At 44.0% G+C, this 21,077-nt stretch overlaps 1 protein-coding gene across 3 annotated transcripts in view; it reads left to right on the top strand.

Annotated features, from left to right (window-relative positions):
• The window catches only part of SLC4A3 (solute carrier family 4 member 3), a 61,684-nt gene that overhangs the window by 13,866 nt on the left and 26,741 nt on the right, over positions 1–21,077 (top strand). For all 3 annotated transcript variants that reach the window (XM_066611557.1, XM_066611555.1, XM_066611556.1), the window contains 4 exons: positions 7,980–8,308; positions 9,213–9,364; positions 9,804–10,015; positions 19,891–20,042. In XM_066611557.1, coding sequence (XP_066467654.1) covers positions 7,980–8,308; positions 9,213–9,364; positions 9,804–10,015; positions 19,891–20,042 — 845 coding nt within the window. The remainder of the gene's footprint in view (positions 1–7,979; positions 8,309–9,212; positions 9,365–9,803; positions 10,016–19,890; positions 20,043–21,077) is intronic.

The following is a 21,077-nucleotide window of genomic DNA, read 5'->3' as shown; positions in this document are numbered from 1 at the left end:
AGCGAGTACACAGACACGAGGAAATCCATCACCATTTCAGTTTGTATTTACAAATTTACAACAATAGCAACAGCATAGTGGAGAGAAGATAGCAATTTCTCAACACACATGACCACCAACAACCCACAGGAGGGCTCTTGCAGTCTTTCTTATAAAGCTCTGTGCACGAATCAGGATGGGTGGTGTCTCCTCCTCCTGCCACACCCTGTCTCATGATGACTCATCTCTTTGATTGCATCAGTTAGTTCTCTTTACACCTGAGTCTTGATGACTCAGCACTTCACATACATTTGGCCTTACCTTATTCAGGCCTGCAAATTTCACTTGGGTTATGTCCTAACCCTGACAATGGCACTTTTGCAACAATGATGGGCCAGTGCAAGGGACTTGTTTTGGCCCATCTACCACTCAGGATTGCGCCTTGAGTGTGTCTTCAAAGCTATCGCCAAAGATATGTTCACTGTATTTTTCAGATGTCTCTTTGTGATGTAGCCCCAAATATATTGCTACATTTCTACATCCATACATGCTTTTCTCATTTCTCTCCAATTACGTATTTTTGGGTGGCAGCAAAATTAATTCTACTTACAGCCCAATCCTCTGGGTCATTTACAACAGCAGATCTTTTGATTCACTGTTATAAATAGCCTTATAATGGCACAAATGCTGCCACTGCACATAAAGGACCCCCCTGGCGTAAATGACAGCACACTCACCAGAACTTCCTGAATTCTCCACTGGCCCAAGTAAGGTGGCAGAGAGGGCGGTTTGGGTCAGGGAGCTGGAAGAGGTGCATCTCAGTAGCAAAAGCACACGCAAGATTCTATCCCAGTTTTCCAACCTGCCCCTTCCCCTTTCTTTCCTCAGACTTATGCCTGAAAAAAAACTGTCGGGGTCCGAGGAGACCCATAGGTTCTCATAGGAGCCATAGGACCCATAGAAGACCCATAATTGGCCTACTGGGAGTTAAAAAAAGTTTTTTACTTACCTCTTACTGGCCATCTGATTATCCCCTCCATAGCATGCAGCACATACTTCACTGACATGGCTGCATGCAATGGAGTGGCGAGGGATAGGATTGGGCTGTTACACCTTCGTTGGAGCCTATTGGGTTAACGGTTTTGCATTTCCAAACACAAACTCTACACACAGACACCTCTGGCTATGTAGCTATAGGGATCTGCTTATATGCAATGGCCCTTACACATGCTAACTTGTTACCTTCCTATCCGTTTTGATGCTGAAGGGGCGCACACACAATTGTTAAGTTTCAGAAAGCTCTTCTCAAGAAGGTGTTTGACATTAGTTTGACATTTTGACATTAGTTTGACATTAGTAATTTTTATGGTTGCTTGGGTCATTTCACAGAAGAAAGTAGCAGCAAATGCAATTACTGAATCACTCTTTTGTGGTCACATTTTCTGATTCTTTTGTCCTCCTCTCTATGCTGTTTGTGATGTCATAGTACATTTATGGGTTTGTGTCCCTCTGTGCCTTCAGTTCCTGAGCCAAATGAATGTTCAATGTCAAGACAGGGGAACTATTCCCTAATTTGCTTCTAGTCAGAAGCTGCTTTATTGGTAAAAGTGTCTCCTTTTGGAAGTCAGAGTCATTGTTACTTCACACATCACAAAATTGGGTTCAAAGCAGACCTGCTGAAGAGCTCTCAGGGTTGAAGTTCTGGAATGTAGATCATTGCACATTGGACAAGATAGTGACTAGTCTAGTCACTAAATGGTGAGCAAAAAGAGTAGATATAGTACTTGCCTTGACAGATCAGACTCCTTCCCAAGTGATATTTTTAGCATAGTTCTCTTAAACAATGGGTAATTTCTAATTTGAAAATACCATACAATTAAATTTACTTATAGAAAATATGCAATGGCTACTTTTTCCTTTGTGAGAAGTAACAACCTTACACATAGATTGTCATGGAAACCATGTGTGTTAGTGAAATGATTACAGCACTTCAATTCAAGGACAGTTGGGTTGGAAAGGAAAATACAGTAACTATTCTGTTTTAATGCTATATTCCATCATTTCTGAAACTGTGGATCAGGACCCACTTGGTGGGTCAGGACCCAATTTCTCGTGGGTCCTGCAGAGCCTCCAATGAAAACACAGGTGATGGAAAGGTCAGATTATTAATTGCTTGAAGCCCTGAGGCTATTAAAAATCAGATAGCTGCTGACTGCCCTGCAAAGAGCTGAGCTCCTGCAGTTTGCAAGCTAATGTAAATATAGGGAGATAATGTTTGAGCTTTTTTTTTTCTGGAGTGTTTTTTTCTGTCAGGTAGTGGAGGCAGGTGAAGGTTAGGTCACATAAGGAAAGCCCTCAAGCCTTGAGGCTATTCATTAGGACTGCCTCATTATGAGAAATGGTTCAAGGTTTTAAAAAGTAGGTCAGGGTGCTAAAAAGTTTGAGAACCACTGCTATGTTCAAAATAAAATACTACCTAAACTCATCAGATCCTTTAGCCCAGGCAATCGAACAAACATCAAAACATACCGTAGTCTGGAGCAGACATGAACTCAAAGCACTTTTTCTACTTTAACATGGGGGTCTTAACCATCCATTAATCTAATAACTGTATTAAACACTCAGCCACTTTACAGAAGCAGAGGCACATGTAAATAAGATAAACATATTACCAAATAAGTCTAGAGCAGAACTTAGATATTCTTAACCAAAAGAAATACTGTATTTATTTTAGAGAACAGAGGGATCCAGGAGTTTAATCCCTAAAAGAAAAGAATCAACACTTTCATTTGAGACAATTTGCTCTCTTAAATTAAGCATAGTAATTACTACAATTTTATGTCAATTTCCAGGCTTAATTACTTTCTCAGTTGCAAAAAATAAATAGACTTGCTCAATGTCAGATTGGCAGTATCCAGTTATAGCAGCATGTCACCAGTCTTCAAATTATGTAGGGAAAGGTTAATGAAATCCACAATTCCTACTGCCAGACTTCCTCCATTTTTGCCAAAATATTGGCCCCATAGCCTTTTAAAAAGGGTTATGGGCCTTATGTTTGACAATCCTGTAACATAGGACACTCCCAAATCACAAAACCAGCAATTCAGTATGACCAACATCAAGCCCAGGTGATTCTCAACCAGTCGTATTGTAGTTCCTGTGCAGACCACATGGGAACTAAGTTCCTCCAGTGGAACAATAAATACCAAACAATATACTGTAACAATATTCACGGTTGTCTCCAAGATCAAATGCATTAAAAGGCATTCCTGCTAATAGTCAAAGAACAAACATAAGATTGTAACAAATCTCTTGCCTGGAGGCACTTCGTGTAAAAGTAAACCTTTATATGGTAACTATCCTTTTCCCCTACAGTGCAAATAGCAATTTTGTAGATGTGCGTTATTTAAACCAGGAAAATGACAAGGGGAAAGGGTTAACACCACCACCAAGAGGCACTGTGGTACTGATCCAAATCAGGCCCCATCATGACTGCATTTGTCAGTTAAAAGAACCATAAGAGATCCCATCATGGGTTTCCTGACATTACATCTAGTTTGGCCCAGCCAAGGAGGGTAGCCAAGGGAGAACTAATGGAGTTTGTTGCTTGTGTTCTCCATGATTTAAAGTACTCTGGCAGGAACACAAGAATAAGGAAAACTTGAAAAGCCTATTTGCTGGCAAATAACAAGCACTTTATAGTGTTGAACAGAGATCTTGATAGCAGGAAGAGAGATTAATTGGCTGTTGAAATGGACGTGTTCCTTGGCAGGCGCATACCTACTAAATTGCAGGAAATTGTGAGATGACAGTTTACCTTCCATACATGGCAGAAATTTGGTTAACAGAAATAGAATGATAGCAGTGCAAACTTAACTTGTCATGTGCACCATGATCCAGCCAAATCTGAGCGCTTTTAAATCCCATTGATTTCAATAGGATAATTAAGGAGGTGCTCATATTTCTTCCACAATTCATTGAAATGGGTTGGTGACTCTGGGGATGGGAATTTAACTTCAAAATGATTCCATTGGATTCTGATTTTTTTTTCTTTCAAGTGAATTCGGTTAATATTGATCATTACTCATTTTCTGCCTTGACATATTTCCTGACTTTCTAAACCACTATGTTTGCCATAGGAGAAGCTACTTTTACCATTGGGATCAGGATGGGGGGGGGGGGTCTCTGCTTTTTGCCCATAGCAACATTGTGGTCTAAAAGCCTGCTATACAGCTGATGTATGTATGCCTCTGACTTTGAGGCAGGAGGCTAGTTCTCATTTTTTGTGCCTCATAGTCTTTATTAGGGGTGTCCAAAGTTTTTGGCAGGAGGGCCACATCGTCTCTCTGACACTGTTTTGGGGGCCGGGCAAAAAAAAAAGAATTAATTTACATTTAAAATTTGAATAAATTTACATAAGTTTACATAAATGAATATATTAAAGATGAACTTATACGAATGAATGAAGGTCTTGCAATAGCTCAAGGCCTATAAAAGGCCTTGCACAAAGCAAGGCTGGCCTTTCCTTTGCTGCCGCTACTGCATCACAGATGTGAAACAGCAAGCAATGGAGGGAGCCCTCATCCCACAGCTCACGCAAGAGGTCAAACAGTCACCCTCATGCTGAGAGCAGTTGCGTCGGCCCAGTGTGGGCTCCTAGAAATCTCCGGAGGGCCAGAGGCTCATTGGAGACTGGGGGCTCCCTAAGGGCCGCATTGAGAGGCCTCGAGGGCCGCAAGTGGCCCCAGGGCCGGGGTTTGGGCACCCCTGGTCTTTATGAATCTTTGAATTAGCCAGAGCAAGATGCATTTTCTCCCTTCTTCTTTTTGCCAGTTTTTAGTGGATGGCTTCACTTCTGTTCAGACTTTGATTCATTACCATGCTGAAGACTATGAAGGAATCCTTTCCTAAGCTGGACTTTTTAGTTAAGGAGAATGAAGGACGCATCCTCTCTAGCATGTTATTTAACTTGTTCACAGGAGTTAGGTGGAATTATTTGCTCTGCAAGATATGTGGTGGGAGTAGTGTGGTTCTCTAATTTGAATATGGTCTCTTGAGAGTCTGTATATACAGGCCTGCACCCCATCTGAACCAGTTATTCAGCAAGATCCATGTCAAGTTAATTACGGACTCTGTTTGACAGGGTTTAGGAGACTGCAAATGTTATGACACTTTACTTCTGCTGGGGCCTGGAGGTAAAGGGGACTATGGATTCAGTTTCAAATAGTGAAGGATATGTACCCGTCTGAGGCAAGGGATTTGAGCTTCCAGTTGAGAAGGCTAGGTTCAAACCCAATCTCTTTCCTGGGCTCATTGTGTGGCCTTGGACACATCACTTTCCCACACCTTCAATTTCCCACCTTGCAATTTACTTTGTGGGCACAATCTGGAACCTAGATATAGCAGCAGATCATTTAGCAGTGTGAACATTCCATTCAAATAAAGATTAAGCTTTAACCCAATGGATAGATGATATATTGCACTTATTGGTTTATGAGTGAATGGCATATTGGTGTCAGTTGCACTTGAACATATTTGAGAATATCTGGAGCCCATTCCTTGATATGATAACATTGGTGGCCAACAGAGCTGAGTTGGAATGGGAGCCCAGGTCTACCAGTCCAGCAAACAGCCATGGACATAAGCTCAATTGGGAGCCCAGGTCTATTGAGCAGGTAGATCTGGGTTCCAAATCCAGACGGGAGCCTAGGTCTACCTACCCAGCAAATGTCCATGGAAGCCATAAGCTTAACCAGGAGCCCAGGTCTACTGAGCAGGTAGATTTAGGTTCCAAATTTAGACGGGAGCCCAGGTTTACTCCTCAGCAAATGGCCACGGAGGCCATAAGCTCAACTGGGAGCCCAGATCTACCCATCCAGGAAAATGCCACAGAGGCCATAAGCTCAACTAGGTGCCCAGGTCTACCCCTGGTTGACCTGGGCTCTGGAGCCAAGGGAGTGCTCATGCCTCCCCAAACACAAACACTGGATCACCCCTAAATAGAGCACAATTTCTTTTGAAAAGAACTAGCTACCACTGCCTTTTGGATTTTCCTTGACATTCCTGAATTTTTTCCCTGCATATTTGATATTACAAAGTGGTGCTCACTACTGTGACCGCTTTCACTGTCATGGTCAGAACTTGCTTGTGGCACCAGCCAGGGTAACTGGACATATCCTGCAAGGTGTATTGACAATGGACAAGTACATCTGGTAGCATGGCACTTCACTGAGGGCACAGGCAAATTCACAGCTGAGCCCAAGTTCAAGAGCAATCAACATTTTTCTTTCACAAACATGATACAAAAATTCCTGTATTAATAAAGGAATGGCTTGTGCCTAGAAGGCTGCAGATTTGATTGGAACAATGGTGACAAGAGTAGAGGGCACATAGCTCACTCTTTACCAGTCTTTTTTTTATCAGTCAACCTAACTTCCTGGCACCTGGGGCATTTGCACCCCTTGCCCCTCCAGGTATGCCACTGATTCAGTCCTTTCCCATGGGGGAACAGTAGCTGGTGAACGCAGTTTTAGTTGCAAAGAAAAAGCCTATGGGTGAAAGTGAAGCAGTCCCTCCCCACCATGAATGTTAAGCCTTCCAGTGTTATTTTCACAGATAGCAATGTGACTTCATTATATGAATTTGTGTGTAACATATAGCTTGCACTTAGACAAGCTTGTTAGATACTTAGAAAAGCTTGTACCTAGATAAAATGTTAAATTTGCGCTCCCCCCCTTCTCTAAACTAAATCTTGGGACTCCTGAGACTAGCAGCCATTCCTCATGCATCCTGCTTGGTTTTGGTGAGGGCTTCATTGCTTCCCAAGCCAGCTGAGCTGGATCCCTACCTCTTCTCTGTACTAGGAAGCTGTAGCCTCTGGGTCCTAATGGGATGCAATGTCTCATGCCTACAAAGATGCAGATTTGATTGGAACAATGGTGGAGAGAGAGGAGAGGGTGCATAGCTCTCCCTACTTTTTTCTTATCAGTCTTTTCCCATGGGAAAAGTCACTCAACCATGGCTCACACCTGGCTACTGTACTCTTTTTCTGAGTACACTCTGTACATTCTCTGTACACTGTGTGTACTCTGTACACTCTGAGTACACTTTTTCTGAGGCACTCTAGTGCCTCTGTACTCTTTTTCTGTCTCCCTCTCCTATTGCTGGACTTACACTTTTTGCCACCTTGTATCATATTTGTCTGTTGCTCCAACAAACGCACTGCATTAGGCTGCCACCTATAGTCATGTAATGGTAAGACTGACTCCGATTCTGCTCTTCTTTTCATCATGCCTATCCCAGAATTCTGTGGTTTAAATGAGGCAGCTTTCTTCTGTATGTGACAAAATAGTACCAGGGGTGTTTAATAGATGAGTGCGAGTTATAAAGTTTAGCAAGACAATGGTCTCTTAAAGTTGATTTGGTTCGCTTTGGAAGCAAATGCCCAATGCAGACAAAACAGAACAAACTCTTGTTCTGATTTAATTTTTAAAGCACTTTCCATATTAAAGATTGAAGAGACCTAATCTGTCTCTGAATAATATTTACTTTAAAAATACTTTAATAGGTATAATAAAAGAAAATTCACTGACTGAAACCTCCTTCCCTAAACTCTTTATTGAAGGGAAATGTGAAGACACTCTCATAGGCAAGGAGAGCTGGTTTCCAAGCAGATATCTGATGAAACATGCAACTTGAGATATTTCTATGCTATGTCAGGGGTTGCTAGACTGATCTCAGAAAGCTCCAAGCCAAGTAAATCAGATGATGATGTGATCTCTTTCCCTTGTGACTGAGAAGATATTGCTGGGGGAGGTACCTTCCTCTGGTATGTTGCAGTGGGAATGTTAGCAGGGCAAGAAAAATCTTATTTTTTGCTTAATTAGAGGTGTGTGTGGATTTCTCTTTTCCCTTCCTTCTGCCCCTGTTGGTTGTACCCTGTAGGATGCCTTCCTGCCTTGTCTCCATGATACATTCATCCTTCTCTTTCTCTTTCACAGTCCATCGTCAGACATCCCACCATATCCATCACCCTCTCTCCACCCATCTGCCTCCCCCTCACAAGTCCCAGAAGAGGCTTCCTAGCTCTGGAAAGAAGAAGAAGAAAAAGAGAAAGCCAAAGAAAACCTCTGTCCCTCCCTCCAATGTCACTCCCACCATCCAGGAGGTGGAGGAAGAAGAAGAAGAAGAAGAGGATGAGGATGAAGCAGAATCTGAAGGAGAGGACGTTCTAGAGAAAGAGGCCTCTGCAGAATCTGACCTTGAAATCTTTCCACAGGGGGACTCCCATGGCAAACTAAAGGCAGGGCTGGCAGAAGGAAGTGTTGAGGTGAGAGACCTCTTACCTACACAGCAAACAGAAGCCATAAGCTTGGATGTACATGAATAAGAATTCGGAACAGTACAAACAAGGTGGAGGGGCAATGCTCAGTGGGTCAGGAGGCAGTATAGGCTTAGAGCACAATCCACAGCGTTCTTTGGCCAGTGCAAATCCCTTGTGCCAGCCCAGGACAAAGATGCCATAAGGCATGTCTACAATGATTTGGGAGTCAGTGGTGTTGGCACAAGGACATGGGCCGGCACAAGGAGGCCAGATCCAGCCTCTACAGCACTGTGGAAAGGTAAGGTTGCATTGGTTGAGGATGGCCAGCACAGGGGGTTGGGGTGGGCAGGGGGAAGACATTATGAGGCTGTTTCAGGAGGCCAGTGGGAGGACCAGGCCTGGGAGTGTGGTGGGACTCGCCTCCAGCACTTAGGCCAGATCCTAACCCCCTCCCAAGCAGCCTGGCATTATACTAGACTGCTCAGATCTGCGCCAACGATTTTGCTGGCGCAGATCTGAGTAGCCCCATTGCAGTGGCTGGGGCATTACTTGAGGTAACAGGACATAAGTCCCCTTACTCTGAATTGTGCTCCATTCACTTCCAACCCTGCACTGGATACAGTGCAGGCCAGTTGGCCTGCCTGTTCCAGCACAGGTTAGGATTGGGCTGTTAGTGTGTATATGCATACTCTACCTGTTAATGAGCAGTAGGGGGGAAAGGGTTTATATATTCCCATATAGTACAAACCAATTGGCTAGTATGTAGCAGTTGGAAAATATTGGGTATTTCAAACCCAATAGCTCATAGTGTTCCTTGTTTTAATCAGCCATACCCAGGGCAATGGGAGCAGCATTTCCCAAGTTTTCTCAAAGCTATGGCAGTTTGACTCTTTGCTTTGCTTCTCTACAGTTCACCATTGGGAGTGGTGAGGAGGAGGAGGAGGAAGCTTGTGGCAGTCCATGCACGTTGACATTTCATGTGCCAGAGGAATGCAGTCACCTCTCTCCACTCCCATGTCTCTCTGATCTGCTGCCAGAAAAGGGACCTCCCTCTACAAGGAGGTAAGGTGGTTGGTCTTTTTCATGATCTGGCCTTAGGTGAGATGCTGTGGGTCCTTGCCTCCTTCCTTGTCCTTGTAGAGAAAGCAAGTTGGTTACATGTAACCAGTTCAAGCCAAAGAGATTCTTCTGGAGGCTGAGGAATGAGATGGGAGCTTGAAAAGTGCCTAAACTAGCTCGCTCCTGAAGCCACCCTAGAGAGGTTTCATTCTTTCAGTGAAGAAACAGCCTGCTTCTCCTAAGGCTGTTTGGAACCCCCCCCCCCAGTTTGTCCCTTCATTCCAGAATAATTGAGAAAGGAAAGAGAAATAAAAGCACCTGCAACTTATCAATCTTGTTCATCTTTAAACAAGGCAGTATATGCTTCCCTGCTAGGGATAGGTTCTCTCTTGCCATTGCCCCCATGTGCTCACATTGCACTCTCTGTTGCTTGTCTCCACAGCTTTCCTGGGTGCAGGGATCATATAACACGAGGATGGGAGAAACGTAAACCTTGGAGTCAGGTGCCAAGTGGGCAGCGGGCAAACTATGACCTGAAGGAGAGGGTGTGTATTGGCAGCATGACCGCCATGGAGAGTGCCACCTACCAGCGGATTCCCACAGATGAAGCTGAGGCTCAAATGCTGGCTTCTGCTGACCTTGATGACATGAAAAGTGAGATTCATATTGGGCCCCTGCCTGTATTCCTGGTAATAGTGGTGATATGTCTGTCATGACTCCCCCAATGCAGCACTCTGAATGAGAGGTTCATAAAAGCATAAAAATTGATGTTGTTCCAGAACAATACTTTTGAACTAAAAGTGAGCAGTTAGATGGTTGAATGAGAAAGTTATCTACTATATATCCTGTTAATCCTTAGTATGTTTGGTATTTAGAGGGATAGTGATTCTAAAAGTAGAGGTTGCAATTTTGGCCGTCATGGTACAAAGCTATTTGTAGACCTGTCCTCCATGCATTTTGACTGATCTATTTATGATGTCTATTATAACATCTTCTGTTGATGGCTTCCATAGACTAATTATGCATGATGTGAAGAACTGGTTCCTTGTGTTTATCCATTGTGTTTACTCATTGCTTATCTATTTTGGTCAATAATTCTGTCTTTTTTATTGTTTTGGGAGACTTATCATCTAATCCCATGCAAGTTTATTCAGAAATAAGCCCGTCTGAATTCTATGGGACTTGTTCTATGTAAATATGCATAGGATTATAGAAAATAAAATTTCCCTGTTTTCTCTGTCCACACCAGTCATGATTCCATAAACTTTTATGTATGCCTTCTCTGGTAATCTTTTTCTGTTATAGTAACTGTGCCTAAAAATGCACAGCAGTGCCTCAGACCCCAAATGGTCCCTGAATTTAGCAAAAGATCACTGAATTTAGCAAAAGAGTAAGCCCACTTGCGACTATTCTTGTGTCAGAAAACAGCCACATTAAGCAATTTCTTGTGAGCTATATCCAGTTCTGTCCCATTTCTCAGCATGCATTGAACCCTGGATCCTTTAGGATCTGTTAAAAATATTCCAGTTATGTTGCTATATATATTTACAGAACCTCAATCCCCTAAGCCAGTGGTTCTCACACATTTAGCACGGGGACCCACTTTTAAGAAAGAGACTCTCATGATCCACCAGAAGTGATGTCATGACCGGAAGTCATAATCAAACAGGGACATTTTTAGCAATCCTAGGCTGCAATCTTACCCACACTTACCCAGGAGTAAGTCCCATTTACTATCATTGTTAAAAGAATATACAGTGGTGCCTCGCAAGACGAAATTAATTCGTTCCGCAAGTCGTTTCTTATTGCGAAATTTTCGTCTTGCGAAGCGTGATTTAAAACAAACCAAAACAAAAAAAATGCAAAAAAATTCATCCATAGCATGGCCATAGAAAAATTCATCTTGTGAGTAACCAAAAAAATCACAAAACGCTTTCGTCTTGCGAGTTTTTCGTTGCGCGAGGCATTCTTCTTGCGAGGCATCACTGTACATAGTAGCTTGTTCAAAGTACAGATGTGTAACATTTCCCCAAATGCAGTCACGTACCATGGTCTAGTCTAATATATTAAAAATTAAATAGTAAAATGAATGGGGACCCACCTGAAATTGGCTCACGACCCACCTAGTGGGTCCTGACCCACAGTTTGAGAAACACTGCTCTAAGCTTAATCTATAGTAAAACTGGCAAAGAATTATTGGGAAGGAGAGTGACAGCCCATTCCTGAGCTGCCTGGTATATGGGGCTGCCATGGCACCAAAAAGGCTGCTGCAGCAACCTGAGCACACCAGGCAGCCAGCAGCAGCTCCTTGAGAAAAAGGGATATTTGCCCCCTTCCTCCCTGGTAAGGGAAACATCCCTGCAATGGAGCTTCTCGACTCTGTGTCAGCTGTTTAGCCGGAGGAGAATTAAGACGCCTCATGTCGGGCTGCAAGGCCTGACACAGGGTTCTGGATCTGGCGGAGCTGAGCCCGGCCAGTCCCACCACCCTCCTGCCTCACGCCCTCCCCTGCCATTCCTTCCCCCACCCCAGAACACCTCCCCCCATGCCCACACTCACCTCTCTGCTGCCTGCCTCCAACTGGTGCTGTTCCAGCACGGGCTCACATTGGACCAGCTCCAGTGCTGAGCCAGCGGTAGGAGTTGCAGACGTGTCTTGTGGCATGTTTGTGACAGTGTATGCCGGCAGTGACCCAGCGCATACTCAGTAGGATCGGGCCCTGAATAAGACAGAGAATGATAAGGGCTGTATAGAAATAAGAGCCTCAGATATAAATCATGCCATGTTAACAGCATTCATATGTGCCACATAGTATGAAAAAGGACAAGAAGATAGAAAAGCAGGTTGGTGTGCTCTCTTTGTCAGTTGCATAGTTGTTATATGGAAACCATAGGATTCTCAACCTGTAATACTGCCTTATAAGTCCTTCATCTACATTTCTGTTCTCTGCATACAATGAGTTGGAACCTCACATGACATGTGGTTTGGCCCTCAAAAAGGGAGGAAGCAGACTGAAATAGATGGTGTGAAGAAAGTAGTGAACATGGGTCATCTTAATTCAGGCTATGGCATCTGAGTCTGTGACTCCCAGCAGGACAAACCTTGTCTGACACAGGTGGTGCTGGTGCCTAATGGCAGGCTCCTAAGTTTCTGCTCATGAGATTATGTGATTTATCATGTGTAAGCTTCTTCACCTTCTGCTGGAGCTCTTATCTCTCCTCTCATCTAAGCATTAACCATTATTTAATGTGCATTGGGCACAAATCATGGCAGGTATAAACCAGGCTTTTGGTCACCCATGGCTTGCAAACTTGTTTCAAATTATGGTTTTAGTCTCCGGTTATGAGAGAAACACAGTTTGTACCTGTGTACATGTAACGTGCAACAATAGTTAACACAGATTACTCCAGAGGCAAGATGAGGGGAGAACTGTGGATACCTGAGACTGCCTCCTGATTTGCAAATCTTGGTTTGCAGGAAGCCAGTGCTGTATCTGCACTGGGCCAGCATACTAGTGAAGAGTCCTCACCTGCTTCCATGAAAAAGAAGCAGTGCTCAGCAAAAAGCCAAAAGAGGAAAATCCCTTTCAAGCTTTGGTTTCTGCAGAATATGCAATCCCTCCCGCGGTGTCGGCCACAAGAAGTAATCAAGTAATGTTCACTATGTCCTTCTCTAGAACAATAGCCAGCAATTCCTGAGTTATTTTCATTAAGAATACCTTAACAAAGCTCCACCATAATCACTAAGGATCTGATAGCATGTTCAGTAACTAGATGGAACATTCATTCTTCAGTTTAGCTCAAACCTAGACCCTCAGCTCCCATAATTGTACCGAGAATCCACTCCATTGAGCATTCCTACTTTGCTGGAAAGTCCTCAAATACTTACCTCAGTGGTTCCCAAACTTTTCAGCAGGAGCTCAGCTCCTTGCAGGGCAGTTAGCAGCTCTCTTGTATACTGCAGAAACCCAGCTCTTTGCAGGGTAATTAGCAGCTACAGTATCTGATTTTTAAATAGCCTCAGGGCTTGAAACAATTAGTTATCTGATCTTTCCATCCCCCTTTGACAATCCACCAAAAATCAGGTTGTGACCCACCAGTGGGTCCTGATCCACAGTTTGGGAATCTTTTATTTACCTTGTTATTCCAGATCTGGCCAGTGACCTTTAGTACAGATGTGGTTTTCTGTTGTCCCAGGACTCAGTTCAGTTTTATTCCCTGTATGTGATCTGACAGCATCCACCCACAATGAACTGGATAGAGCTCAATTCTGAGATAGGCAATCAGATCCTGTTTTTTCCCTGCTATGTCTCCAGGTCTATTCCTTGTCCTCCATACTCTCTTAGCTCAGGGTTATCAGCTACTCTTTATGCTCAGAGAGAACTATGCATTTATCTTCTGAAGGGAATAGCCACACTAGATTTAGATTTTACTCAAGGGTGTATTGTATTTGCAATTGCTGAAAAGTTTCAGTGCACCTGGGGCTCATTTTATGTATATGGGCTGGGCCCTGTCCTCCCATTCCCATCATGCTGGCTCTCTTTATGTGAGAGCACTGAAGAGACGTCATGGAAAAGCCAGCTGTGGGCCCCAGGACATAGAGAAGTCAATAGCTGCTTTCCCGGCTTCAGTGGGTGGAGACACCAAAGGCATGTGAGGGGGCACAGAAAGCTGTATCATATGTAGAAGAAGCTATTCCTACAGCCACATGTGTTGGATCTCCTCCAGAAAGCTCCCTGTTGAGCTGTGCCAGTGTGCAAGGATACATATGCACCCTTGGACTTCAAGTGAAATGGGGCAGTCTCTACACTAGATGTCATATGCTGCCGTTTTCTCTCAAATCCTATCGAAAGGATTCCTTGGTACTGGACCTGGCACTTTATTGGATTGTTTGCTACCTGAACAAACAGAAGAGGCACCTGCTCCCTATGTCCTGCTTTCTGCCTATGCTGTGATTGTCATGTACCCTCCTTGACCTCTGTCCTTCCAAAAGTCCTAGCAATGGCTGTTCCTGACAAAGAGGAGGCAATGAAGGAGACAGGGGTAGGAGACAGCTCAGAAGTGGGGATAGCCATGCGTGTCCATAATTCATTTTTCTATGAGGACTTTGAGGAGTTTGCTCTCAACTTTGAAGACTATGATCTATGGGAGGCCATCCAGAACCACTTGGGTTATCCCACCGTGGAGCCAAACTGTAAGTACTTGCTGGTGTGATGAGATCTATGTGCACATATGCACATTCTCACACACTCCTATTTCCAATTTTGCTGAGGCTTATGACTGTGCATTGAATGGCCAGACATAAAAGAGGACTGAAGAACTTCTGTACTTTTTCTTAGTTGTACAGAAGATGTCACCTCTACAGTACAACTTAATTTATACCTCCCATAACTGTAGCCTGTGAACATAGGCCCTTAGGATTATTCTGTTGCTGTTCTGTCATGGAATCTGTCCATAAGAATCTGGTGGGGCTGTGGGCCTGAAGTCACTTTGCTGCAGCCTGCACTTTCTCATTTAGACACAAACATATACAAATTGTTGAAATAATAATTTCTCTCTTTAGTACTTGTCTGTTATAACCTTTTCTAAAACTGAGGTCTTCGGCTACAGGTTACATACAAGCATCAACTCATGAATTGAACTGAATAATCAATTCATGTACTGTGTTCAATTAATACATTCATATACATACACACACAAAATATGCTCAGATTCATGGACTGTGATCAGACATACATTTATTGGTTAGAAACCCATCCATATGCATCTGAAAACATGACATGGCATAGGATACTCTGACTCTCAGGCATCAAATGGGAGTTTCTATTACCAGGGTTGGGTAGAGCCACATAGGAGAGTTACCAGATTTGGCCTACATTCCTATGCGCGCTTACCTGTGAGGAAGCCCCACTTAACTCACTTTTGAGTAAACTGCATAGGACTGCACAGGTCAGTAAGCTTTGTCAACTCACACTGAGATGCGGGGGCTGGGAGCTAGCAGTGCTCTTTTTGCCAAAGGCTCCCTCCTTTGGAGTCAACAGTCTCTTGTTTAGACCTCCATCATAGTGACCTCCATCCATAGTGAGAGAAGCCAGTAAGACTAAGCAGTTTATTTGTACCGATTATTGAAAATGCATGAGGAGCATTATCCATGCTGCTCAGTGGGCAGATAGCTAATCTTTAGCAGATCAAAATCATATGCTACAAAACTGCTATTAGCCCTACTGAGGAAAAAAAAAAACTGGTCTTTCCTATTTTTCCTTATTTTTCCCCAGAAGAGCTAATGGCGACTTTGCAGAGAAGGGGGAATTTAGATGGGGAAAGCAGTGCTCCGGAAGAAAACGAAACCACCTGCCCCTTAGAATCACAGCTGCAGTCAAAATTCAAGTGTCTGTTTTAACCCATTTTTTTGTCCCTGTTGTGTATATCCAACGTGGGGCAGAAATGGCTTAAAGGTGTTTTTTTTTTTCTTCCTTTTTTAAAGTTGGGAGATCTGATCATGGATCTCTTTCATCACATCCGTTTTGGACTTGAGTTATCAAATTCAGATCTCTTTCTCTAGAGGTGAGCACTACCCATCCCACTCTTCCAAAGGAATATTTCAGGGGCAATATTTATGTGAAGGGGCCACTGAAACACTTGAATTAAAGGTATTCAATGGGTATGGCTGGTATCTGTATGCTCATAGTGCCCTACCTCTTACAGTCATATGTATTATAGCTTACTTGCTTTCTACATGCTTGTGAGTCATACCTAGGCATCACAAATAGATTCTCACACTTGGGTGTTGTTATTCCTAACTACAAGCTAGCTGTATAACAGTTCTCCTGTAGAAGTGATGAGCATCATACACAAATGCACCCTCCAACAGCTTGAGTACATTAGTATTGATGAGCACTTATTAGATTTGTCACTCCTGTGCAGCTGAAAGGGATATGACAGAGTCCAGCTGTCAGCAAGCCTCACATCAGAGTCACAGCCAGTGGGGGAAAAAACCCTCTGGCTCAGTATAGATTTAATTTATATTTAATTTAGTGACCCAGATTTCCAAGGAGTAAGGCTCGAACATAGGATCTGAAATGTTTCTTCCAGGGGATGATGTGGTAAAAGAGGGGAGAGATTCCTAGCTTGGTAATTGGGAATTTATTATTGCATTTCATTCTCTAAGATGTATTAAAAGCAGGTAAAGAACAGTTGGAAGACATACCATAGCTGGGCTATCCTGAGAACACCTGAACAGTGTTAAGCAATACAGAGATTCTATATTTCTCACATTTTAATGTTACCTTCAGGTCATCCTACTACTTGGTCTGGAGAAAGTAAAAACAGAATTTCGGGGGGGGGGGGGAGCTTGCCCCGGCTTAAATGATCCATTTGATTAACAAAGTAAAAACAAAATTGGGGGGGGGGGGGCTTACCTATGGCTTTAACTATCCATTTGATCAACCCCTTCTCAGCTGTTCTCTGAGGGGATACCTCTGCTCTGCTCTTGGACCAGAGAAGACCTCACATTTCCATTGTGATCCTATTGCATCTGAATTATTTGAAGCATATAGAATCTCTAGTATTAAATGGAGCATTGTCAGAAGGAACCTTAATGTCTACTTTTTAAACCTTGCTACTTTGATGCCTTTGGTGATATATTTCCTTATGTAGAGGAACAAAGCAAGGCAGAAGAAAGTTTACCCAGTAAAGCAGTGGTTCTCAAACTCTCTGGGAGAGTTTGAGAGCCACTAAGTACTTGCATGGGCAGGGGGGAGGTAGCAGGGATGGGGGAAGGCAGTGGTGCTATCCCCAGGACAGGGCAGAGACTGAGGAAAGATGTGGGAGCCTTTACTGCAGGGTTTTTCAAACTGGGGTGTCACGATGCCCCAGCCTGCGAGCCCTGGCCTCTGCTCCCTTAAGGGGCGAGGGCAGCCTGGAGGCAGGGAGGAGGCAGTGGCGCGACCCCCAGGATCGTACCACCCGGGGGGCTGCAGGGGCTTGGGTGCACTTACCCAAGCCTCCTGCAGCCTCCCCAGGCTGTGGGGAGCCCGGTGCAACCTGCAGCAGAGCTCCCTGCAGCAGTGAAAGTAAATACGGAGCAATCGCACCCTGCCTCCGCTAAAGCGGAAGTGGAGCGCAATTGCTCCGCATTTACTTTCGCTGCTGCGGGGAGCCCTGCTGCAGGTTGCACTGGGCTCCCCGCAGCCTGGGGAGGCTGCAGGAGGCTTGGGTATGTGCACCCAAGCCCCTGCAGCCCCCCGGGCGGTACGATCCTGGGGGTCGCGCCACTGCCTCCTCCCTGCCTCCAGGCTGCCCTCGCCCCTTAAGGGGGCAGAGGCCAGGGCTCGCAGGCTGGGGCATCGTGACACCCCAGTTTGAAAAACCCTGCAGTAAAGGCTCCCACATCTTTCCTCAGTGTTATGTATCCAATACACTGCAAATTCTCTGATCATCCATGGAGCCATGGAATAAGTGGTACTATACAAATAACACTCCTATTTATATGAATACAGTATTTGGTTCTCCAAAGAGTTTGAATACTTTTCTCACCACCCTGCAAACCATACTGATCAGAGGGGTTGCATTATGACATAAAGCATGGCATTGCAATTAGAAGACAAAATGTTTGTTTAGAGGTAAAGTGTGTATAGATATAGGTATAGATACACCTGTGTTACAATGAGCTCCTTTTCTTGGGTGGTTAGCAAGCTGTAAAGCTATGAAAGCCATTATCTCTATTTCCCAACAACCACAGATAAAGATCAAATTTTTGCACAATGTGTGTTCTCATTCTTTACCTTTGGCTCTCCATTATAGTTCCAGGAGTATGCCTTATGGAGTATATCACACTCCTCAGTTCTTACATGTGACCAGTGTGACCAGATGTCATAATTGCAAAAGAGGACAAGACACCCCAAAATGCAGGACATCAAAGAAAAATGTAGGACGTGACCAAATAAAAGCAAAAACACTTGTATAGTGATTTCATGTTGTTAATTTAAACACTATACTGTATTTCTTATTAAATTTAAAATTATATTTCGTATAATTTATTACATATAATGTATTCATTACAAGAAGGCTATGCACTGCCTACAGGGGTCCACTCACAGGGAAAAGGAGGATATTTAAATTCTTTTCCAGGACACAAGGCTAAAAAAGAGGACATGTCCTGGAAAAAGAGAACATCTGGTCAACCTGCATGTGACTCTCTTCTGATACAGATATTTTGCCAAAGCACCTGCACCTGTTCAGAACTGCTGGAGGAAAATATATGGACTTCTCTTTGCAACCTTTGTTGCAAGTTGTTCCATAATCACTCAGAATGTAGGGAAGGGCAATGACAGAGAGGGGACATAGCTAGTTGCAGAGTATATCCTTTGCTTGCAGAAGGCTACAGGTTCGGTTCTGGGCACTTCCAACTAAAAGTAGCAGGTTTGGGGAAGAACTCTGCCTAAGATTTTGGAGAGCTGATACAATTAGGAGTAGACAGTACTGGGCTAGATGGGCTAGTAGTCTCAGAGGTCAGTCAGGTTGGGCACTAGCTGAAGACCCAAACTCATCAGAGGGCCTGCTTGGCCAGGCTAAATTTCCTATACCAGTGGCAATGGTAGTATCTATGCACCAAAAGGGAGGTAGCAGGGAGTAGAGAGCCCCCAGCAATCTGGTACCAACTTTGAGTCATTTGATACAGTGTATGGCAGGTTCATATATATGTCTAATGAAGTCATGAAAAGTGTGTGTGAGAGAGAACTACAGCAATTCTGTGCAAAGGGAACCTACACCAAGAAAAGCTGGATTTCATGACTTATGTAAATTAATCAAATTAGTATCTGCTTATTTTTATTATTATTTTGTTTCTTATTGTCACTAGGAAAAATAAGGCGCTATGTAGGATGCTGAGGCTATAATATAATAATAATATACAGTATTTATATACCGCCTTTCTTGGTCTTTATTCAAGACTTTATTCAAGGCGGTTTACACAGGCAGGCTTACTAAATCCACGCAGGGATTTTTACAAATTGAAAGAAGGTTCTCTCTTTCAAGAACCACCACATTCAAGCTGTTACACTCCGATCTGGTTTAACATTCTGGCCTCCATCCTCCCACGCTCCGAGCAGATGGAACAGCTCAGCTGCAGCTTGCCAGCTGCTTCAAGGTCGCACGGTGCCGGTGGCCTCGAACTGCCGACCTTGTGGATGTTAATCTTCAGGCAAATGGAGGCTCTACCCTCTAGACCAGACCTCCAGGCTATGCCATATAACCACTGAAATACTGCTCATCCTCTGTTTTGCTTCTGAGATTTTGCAGTGCATTGCCTACACATTTTCAAGCCTATCTCTGCAGCCCAGAAACTTGGGACTTTGGAAACGAAATCTGAGCTTCTCAGAATGTTGAATGTTGCTACCACTATTAAACTATGTGCTTGCATAGTGCAATCATGGCATAGCCCCGGCCACAGAAGGGCAAGTTTTTTGTCTAGACTTTGCATTTCCGTTCATCACGCCCCTTGCTCTTGACCTTGCCCTGCTTTTATTCCAGGCCATCGTTTTGAAGACAACCCAGGAGTAAGGAGACATCTGGTAAAGAAACCCTCTCGGAGCCAAACTACCAGAACCAGTAAAAAATCTTTATCCTCACAGTCTGTCAAGAAAAAGAAGAAAAAAAAGAAGCTGGACAGGAGGCCCCATGAGGTACCATAATGGCTGTGCCTTGTTGAGGCCCTACAGCATATAGGCAAGACTGGCAGCTTCAAGTGTGTGCTGCCCATGTGGGTGACTTGCTTTCCACAGAGACAGTGGTACTAGTAGTTGGTGCATCAATTTGCTGCAGTTTCTGTATCTTGCATTATGGGTAGGCTGACCAGATTATCTCACAGCAGTTCTTGGACATTGTGTCATTGTCAGGATCAACAGTGCTAGGAGAGCAGAGTTACACTTCCAAGAGGTAGTATAATGATGAGACTGTCAGACCAAGGAGACCCAGATTCAAATTCCTACTTAGCCATAAAACCCCCGAGGTCACCTTGGACCTGTTACTCTCTTACTCAACTTAACCTACCTCAGAGAGCCATGTATCTGAGGAGAGGATAAAATGGAGCAGAGGGAGCTATTTAAGCCTCCTTAAGCTTCTTGGAGGAAGGGTGGAATAAATGTAAATAACTCCATAAGAACATAAGAACAGCCCCACTGGATCAGGCCATAGGCCCATCTAGTCCAGCTTCCTGTATCTCACAGCGGCCCACCAAATGCGCCAGGGAGCACACCAGATAACAAGAGACCTCATCCTGGTGCCCTCCCCTACATCTGGCATTCTGACTTAACCCATTTCTAAAATCAGGAGGTTGCGCATACACATCATGGCTTGTACCCCATAATGGATTTTTCCTCCAGGAACTTGTCCAATCCCCTTTTAAAGGCGTCTAGGCTAGATGCCAGCACCACATCCTGTGGCAAGGAGTTCCACAGACCGACCACACGCTGAGTAAAGAAATATTTTCTTTTGTCTGTCCTAACCCGCCCAACACTCAATTTGAGTGGATGTCCCCTGGTTCTGGTATTATGTGAGAGTGTAAAGAGCATCTCCCTATCCACTCTGTCCATTCCCTGCATAATTTTGTATGTCTCAATCATGTCCCCCCTCAGGCGTCTCTTTTCTAGGCTGAAGAGGCCCAAACGCCGTAGCCTTTCCTCATAAGGAAGGTGCCCCAGCCCCGTAATCAACTTAGT

The sequence above is a fragment of the Tiliqua scincoides genome, chromosome 1 (assembly GCF_035046505.1).
Source record: "Tiliqua scincoides isolate rTilSci1 chromosome 1, rTilSci1.hap2, whole genome shotgun sequence".
In the NCBI taxonomy this organism is placed as follows: domain Eukaryota; kingdom Metazoa; phylum Chordata; class Lepidosauria; order Squamata; family Scincidae; genus Tiliqua; species Tiliqua scincoides.
This window is presented reverse-complemented; position numbering and strand designations above follow the sequence as displayed.